Below are 7,853 nucleotides of genomic sequence, written 5' to 3' on the forward strand. Positions count from 1 at the left end.
TTTCAAAAAATCGTGTCAGTGAAAAAAATATTTATTATAAAAATAAAATGTTCATTTCGATATATCACTTGAATGCGTATAAAAGTATGAAGTTTGTTTTAATTACTATTGATATTAAGAATTATCAAGAACTGTAATATCATGTGGCACATTATAATTCAAAATTATATCATAGATATACAATTGTTACTCTAAATTATATTCTTCAAAAAACTATGTACTCGTTTCTCAATTTAACTCCATCGTTGTTCCTTTAAAATTCTTGTCCCCTTCCAAAGGTTGAAATTAAACAATTACATATTACCTCGTGCGCTATTTTGATTATAAACATTAGTTCAAAAAGTTTCTGTAAATTAGCAGGGTAATTCCTTATATTTATATTATCTACTTCTAACTTGCTCTAATATGGTGCATTAATTTCTCATTTTTCATATAACCATTCCTCTTTGATTATATCACTAGCTTTCTCAGCAATCATTATAGTTGGAGCATTTGTATTACCTCTGACGATTTTTGGCATAATAGAAGCATCTATAACCCTCAACTTATCTATCTCATAAACTTTTAGTCTATGATTGACAACTGCTTCTCGATCCCAAACTGGACCCATTTTACAAGTACCCACTGGATGATATATAGTTGAAGTATAAAGCATTAGAAGACAAACAAAATATTCATCAGTTCCCCATAAGAATTGTTCGCAACCTTTAATTTGTGTTCTCTTAAATCTAGCACCACTTCGCTTGAATGCTTCTGTATTTTCTAATTTTGTTGCGTACCTCATTCCAGCTACGAGTGTTTTTATATCGTTTTTAGCTGTGAAAAATCCTGAATAAATTAACGGTTGACCAAAAACAGGATCTGTATGGTTCAGTAATATATAACCTCTGCTGTCAGGAGTTAATAATAATGGTCTAGCTGCTAAGCCATTATAAAAAGATAAAGGAAAGATTCTCGAAGCTAAATAAGAAGTTGGATCACTATACAAATCTTGCACGCTAACACCATCAAAATGAAACTGTATATCAGGTGCATGTTCCTTCGCGTATTCGGTTTTTATAAAAGCGATCCCATTTAAGGAACCCGTAGCAGCTAATGGTCCACGTTTTGTACCATGTTGATTTTTATATTTTGTTACTTCATCCAATAATTGGTTACCACTTACTTGTGTGGACGTTTTATTTGATAGTTCTATAATTAATGCATCTGTTGTTACATGATCCTGTAGATTACGACCTACTTGTAGATTGGCTAATACTGGTATACGCAAACTTTCCAAATGTTCCTTAGGGCCGATTCCTGATAGCATTAAAATTTTTGGTGAATTAAGAGCTCCGGCACTTAAAATAACTTCCATTCGACTATAAACTGCCTGAGTTACTCCGTCTTTTATATAATAAACACCTGATGTACTCTTAGTTATAGGATCAATAATAAGTTTTGTTACATGTGCGTTAGTTATAACTTTCAAATTGGGTCGTTTCCCTCTAATCGGTCGTATGAATGCTGCATTGGTAGACATCCTCTCACCATCTTTAGCTGTTGATTGTCCTATATCAGTTCCAATTTGATGTTCTGCATTAAAATCTGTAACACCAAGCCCTGTTTCTTTGAAAGCTTGCACCAACATAAGTGCATTAAGATCTGTATAAGGAAATCTCTCGACATTTAATGGTCCACTTGTTGAATGATAGTGAATGTTATGGGCTTCAATGTCTTGGTTATTTTCTGATTTCTTGAAATACGGCAGTACCTGGAAAATAACAGAAATGATTACTGCAATATTAATATGAAGTATACTTCTCACCCAACGCTTAATTCTGCTTGATTGAATGATGAAAAAATCTTAAATATTATTTTAGTTCTTATATTTTAATACGCTGTAATAATACCATGTGATTTTTCAAGGGATTATTTGTTAAATTGTAAGAGCGTCGGTAGCTAGGGGTTAAGCACTTGACTTGCAATATGCAAGTCCTGGGTTCGAATCTCATTTTGATTTACATATGTATTTGTATATCTGATGTTCTTGCGGTGAAGGAAAACATTGTGTTGCAACCTGCAAATATCTGCAAAGAAATTTAAATATATGTGTGTCACTGCACTGGACCAGCATGGTTGACTAAGGCCAAGTCACACCTAACTTAGAGTTTACCACGTGCCCCTTAGTGGGGACGTATAGTCAGCTGATGATGATGACTTGTTAAATTAAGCATGTAAAGATTATTATTTCTGTTTAACAAGCAACACTTGATACTATCAAAGGTGCTTTGGCCTATCAGACATCGTATAGATGTACGCGTGTTAATCGGATCACTCGAATGCATACAGTTCTGCAACCAGACAATCTATGACAAGGGATTATATTAATTGAACGCGTGTATTCCACCAACAGGCAGATTGATAATACAGTATACACAAGCTTTAGAGGGTGTATATACTTATTATTCTTTTCTTTATTATTGGAAGCTTTATTAAAATAGCCGCGTTGTAGAATACTCTGTCCTCGGCGGTGGTTCCTAAAGCTACGCCTTAGAGCCCTTCAAGAGAACAGCATACCACTTTTTTAGAGGCCCCAAACGCATCTGTGTATTCTCGGGCGTCGGATCAATTAACATTAGAGGATCTGCAGCTCGTTTGCCCCGTTCGCCTATATAAAAGTAGCTTCCAGCCATGAATCTGACTGGGTGACAAAAAACATGCAACTGAAGTCTTCTCTCCGACATAACCTATCCTATCCTATCCAGTGAATTCCCATTTATAAGTAAAGGCTTAGGAGAATAAACAGAAACCATAATTCATCATCATCATAGTCAGCCTAAGTTTATTCACTGCTGGATGTAGGCGTCCTCCATCGATTGCCACAATGCTCAACCAACCATAATTATCATTGTACAAATTTATTATAATGTCAACTTACTTCCTGATAACTCCAACCGTAGTTTTCCATTTCCGCCCACGTATCATAATCTCTTTTGTTTCCTCTCATATAAACCATGTAATTAATAGCACTCGAACCACCCATAGATTTTCCTCTGAAAATGAATAAAAATAGTGAGAAGAATCATCAAATATTTATTTAATCCAATTTTATTTTAAAAAAAGCTATTTTTCTACGTTTTTTTTTATTCCAGAAGGTGGCAAGTGCTAGCAGCCACCTGAAATCGCTGAAATAGCGAAGTGACCGTTGTCCATAGACATACGCAATTGCATATGCGTTGCCAACCTTTAATCGACGGAGGAGAGGATGGACAGAAAGCAAATATTATCCCTTTCCATGCATCCTCTCATCCGGAAAATAGACTTCCACTTCCCATCATTTCCTTATAAGGAAAAGGGTGGGAAGGGAAAGTGGACTAAATTAGGCCTCCGGGACGCAACGAGATATATTTTTAATGTAATAAAAATATAATATAAATATTAATAAAAATAAAAAAGTGTACAAAGCACTGTTTTAAAGTCAAACAATCAAATTAACTTTTTATATAATAAAATGAAATACATCACCAAACAATTTTCGATGCAAAAATAATCCATATTTACTTACGGTTATGAAAATATTAATAATATTGGTTATATTTTTACCTGAACCAAGCACAAGTTTGACCTCTCTGCGCCCGACAGGTTAGTTCTTCTGGTTGCGTACGATACATCCAGTCAATACTTGAACTGCCTAATGTAGGCGCGAAACTTGGCACACTGGTCACGTCAGGTTCTTCCGGCCCAGCTTCCAATAATAATATCTTAAGAAAAACGTTAATGGATTACCATAGTATCCCATATGTAATACAAAACACGGTTAAAGGACTTACAAGATTTAATATTATAATGACCCTAAAACATTACAAAACAATGTGCTTTGTTGTCTTGAATACCTTAAACCTTGAATTTCCTACATCGAAATTCCATTCTGTTATAATCGTATAGATAAGAACATTTCAATGTTGTTCCTCAATGAAAACTTAAAATAAGACATAATTGAAGAGACTAACAAAAAAAGACGTTACCATCAAAAGCGTTAGGTTACTATATAAATTGTAACCAGCTCCAGTTTTAATAGGAGAAAAATTTAAAATCAGTGTTGTTATTGATTCACCACAAATTATTGTTAGTGTTAAACAAATAAATTCCAGTTTCAAACTTAACGAGTTCCTAAGAAAGAAGGGTCTTGACAGACGGACCACAAAATGATCTTATAAGGGTTCAGTTTTTCCTTTTAGGTTCGATACTAAAAAGACTTAAGATTTTTTCGATATGAATGTCGATATAATGTTAGCATTCACTTCCAATAGGAACAACACTAATATAATTAGCGAAAGTGTAAATATTCCCACGATACTGGAAGTAGGTGATCACAGCACAAAATGGAAAATTCAACATTGTTCTCAAGAACCATTACTAAGAATTCTCCCAAGATAAGAAAACCTATAAAAGAATTGTGCACGATAAAACAATAAGGCAACAATATGGATTAACAAGTGAAAATGTTGGTAGAACTTTTGAAAGGCTTATTGAAATTATGGTCCCAGTATCTAATTAGTCATTATAAATATACTAGCTGTCCCCCACGAGTACTTAAAACTTAATGAGTAGCCTATGTGTTCTTCCAGACTATGTTCTACATCAATGCCAAATTCCATCAAGATTAAGCCGTTCCGGAGATACCTTCAAACATTCATCCATCCATCTAGACATTCGCATTTATACATTTATAGTATTAGTAAGATTTAAGATTCCGTACGCACGAAATCAATCATTTTTCATCTTCCTTTTTGTCTTTTTAACTATTTTTGAGGAATGAGATAACATGCGATCATATTTATTTGTGTGTCCTAACACTTCAGATTGTTTGATACGTTTAGTTTTTTTAACCTTCAAATTAAAAAAAAATATAAACTAATAATACAAAACCGATATTTTATAAATAATTTTTCATGTATAAAAACAGCCTATGGATAATGAGATATAAAAAGCCTAGAAAATAAAAGCAATTTACGCGACGATAGAAACTTGAGTGGCATGTTGTAATTGTCGCATTGTACGTTATTGTTTGCAAATAATTGGGTCATTTCATAATTTTCATAACCCCGTGGCGTGACTTGTTATAATATGTTGAGATTTCACTTATAATATCAACAAAAACTTTCTAACTGTAATACCAAAATAAATATTTTAACCTAAAAAAAATCTACTGAACTAGTTTAGAGAAAATTACGTAAGTATGTTTTTTTTGCTACAAAAAATTTCGTCGCATTAAATGTTAAGAATACATTGGAAAAGGTTGAAATACAGAGTCTCTGGTTTGATTCTCAGTATTGAATTTAAAAACAAACACTAGAATATAGAAAGAACAAAAACATAATTACCTTCCATTTTTTAACTTCAGATAAACGATTGGCAACCACACATCCAGCTGATCCTGCGCCTACTATTATAAAATCGTATTCTTCAGCATTCCTTTTTCTTCTTCGTTTCTTATCCTTCGCCTCTTGTAATAACACTTTGTTTGAATAATCTGATTCACTATCATAACCACGATGTTCATTGTATCCTCGTATCCCTGTATAATACGGTCCAAAGGGATTGGCAAAAGTTTTTGACTCATACTCAAATTCTGGTCCTGTATAAAAATCTGCAGTTGAGTAACTTTGAGTGCCAGTGTACGGTTGTTCAGCGTTGTAATCTTTAGTATGTTCCTTTTTATACCCATATAAATCTGAATTCGTTATCGGTCCACTCCTCGGTGTTTCTGCTCCGAAATATCCAAATGTGTCCAGTCCTGATTTAGTTACACCTAAATTGTATTCTCCTTTAGCCTGTGCATCGAAAGCGTAGCCATTTAAATAACCATCTTGTTGGTATTTAGCGAATGGATTACTTGGTATATTGTATTTTGAATCCATTGATTTTCCAAACAATCGAGCAACTAATGCCAAATACATGAAGCCAGCTTCGGAGCATTGTCGAATAGGTGCCACGGATTCTCCACAGACGGGGCTTATATCAGGAGGTGTCCAGATCTGGTTGGCCATTTTTTGATCTCCACTTTTTTCTTACAGCATTACAATTGCCGCCGCTGTCTTTACTGCACTGGCACTCGCGTAAGAATGGTGGTCTAATATTTCTCACAGGTCCGACCTCTTTGCTGCTTTAATTCACTGCTTGTTATGAAGCAATCGACATTGATTTTATCATACTTGATTTATATCATCATTGCACGAGATAAAGATGGAATTTTACAATAACTTTAGAAAAATAAACTTCAACATTTATGTGAACTGTGGTAATTATAATGATAATACGATCATAATATTTTCAAACAAATACATATGTTTTGTTATTATATTATTATTGAAATAAAAATACTAATTTTATGGTAACGGTTGTTATTGTACATATTATGGTTTTTGCTAATACCTAAATGAAGGTTATGTTATTCGTGAGGTCGCTTTTACGTCCATTCTTTAACAGCTTTTCATTTGAACTCAGAGCCTATTTTGGCAGAAGAGTCCAAATCATTAACTCATTATAAGACCCCACTGAGGGACTCGGAGCCTACCCTAAGTTAGGGTTGACTAGGTCATAGTCAACCATAGCCCAGTGCGGGTTGACATCACACATATCTTTAAATTTCTTCGCAGACATGTGCAGGTTGCATCACGATGTTTTCGGTCACCGTAAGAATGTCGGCTAATATGTAATTCGAAAATCGAAAAACATTGGTGCATGGCCAAATTCGAACCCAGGACCTGCAGATTACAAGTCAAGTAACCCCTAAGCCACCGACGCTCTAAGAATCCAAATATCCAATAGGACATGGCAACTTAATTTAAAATTGATTTAATGTTAATTATACATGCTTGTGACTAGAATAATGTTGATATTTACTTTTCAATGGCTGTCAACACTTCCGTAAACCAATAGATCATTGCGGATATTATTAAATAGCGGCAGTTTCAGAATGTCTTGTGCTCCAGTGAGCATGCTTTGCCTTATTGTTCTATGGTAGGTCAGTCATGACATTTGATTATTGTAATTCCTAGTTTTATATGCACAACATCGTAGAACATACTGTACCCAACCATGCGTTCATTTATCGATTAAAATAAAGAACCATAGGTGTGGCCTAAGAATCGAAATTTATTACAAGTTTGGAACTCTACAATGTAATGTTTAATCACTGCCGCGAATGTCGGCAAATATTTTGATGGAATGGAAACATGCGTATCCTCAATTGTTTAGCATCGCGTGTTCTTGATGTGCATTTTCCAATCCTATAAATTAGAAATTTTTTGTAAGGACTAAGCGATAATTCGAATAAAGGAAGGTCCATGTTATGGCGTACTTTAAAACATCTTTAATTCGTTTGTAGTGAGTCATCTAAATTTGTTTGTATTTTACCCCATAGTTAACTCAGTGTTGTTTAGCTAAGATTTTCTTCATTTTTTTGCGTGCTATTTATATTCGGCAAGCGTACGTACTAATGTTAACATGAAAACAACGCATTGCAGTCGCATGGCCACATGTTCCCGCATAATACCCGGTTATATATCATTTTTACGATCCCCCTAGTACTTAGTGGGTGTTAGCGGATCCTTGTATATATTAACTCCATAATTACATTTGTATAATAATACTACAAGATATATATTGCTGGCAATTTACAAACGCGTTAGTTGAGAATTAATTTTGATCTGCAAAATTTGTACTAAATTTTAATACGAATGTTGGATGGATATTTCTTTGAAGGTATCTCCGGACCAGTTCAATGAATCTCGCTGAAATTTGACATAGACGTAGCACATAGCCTGGAATAACACATAGCCCACTAAGTTTTTTTTTAATTATGTGCG

The 7,853-nt window shown here is 34.2% G+C and overlaps 1 protein-coding gene across 1 annotated transcript; it reads right to left on the reverse strand.

The window, feature by feature from the left end:
* Nucleotides 1–207: 207 nt before the first annotated feature.
* Nucleotides 208–6,159, reverse strand: LOC106115240 (glucose dehydrogenase [FAD, quinone]). The gene is made up of 4 exons (XM_013308565.1): nucleotides 5,367–6,159; nucleotides 3,586–3,743; nucleotides 2,921–3,035; nucleotides 208–1,753 (listed from the first exon to the last, which is right to left on the reverse strand). The coding sequence occupies exons 1-4, from the start codon at nucleotides 6,030–6,032 to the stop codon at nucleotides 422–424; spliced, it is 2,271 nt and encodes a 756-aa protein (XP_013164019.1). The 5' UTR covers nucleotides 6,033–6,159; the 3' UTR covers nucleotides 208–421.
* Nucleotides 6,160–7,853: the final 1,694 nt, after the last annotated feature.

Source organism: Papilio xuthus, unplaced genomic scaffold, assembly GCF_000836235.2.
Source record: "Papilio xuthus unplaced genomic scaffold, Pxut_1.1 DF827870.1, whole genome shotgun sequence".
In the NCBI taxonomy this organism is placed as follows: Eukaryota; Metazoa; Arthropoda; class Insecta; order Lepidoptera; family Papilionidae; genus Papilio; species Papilio xuthus.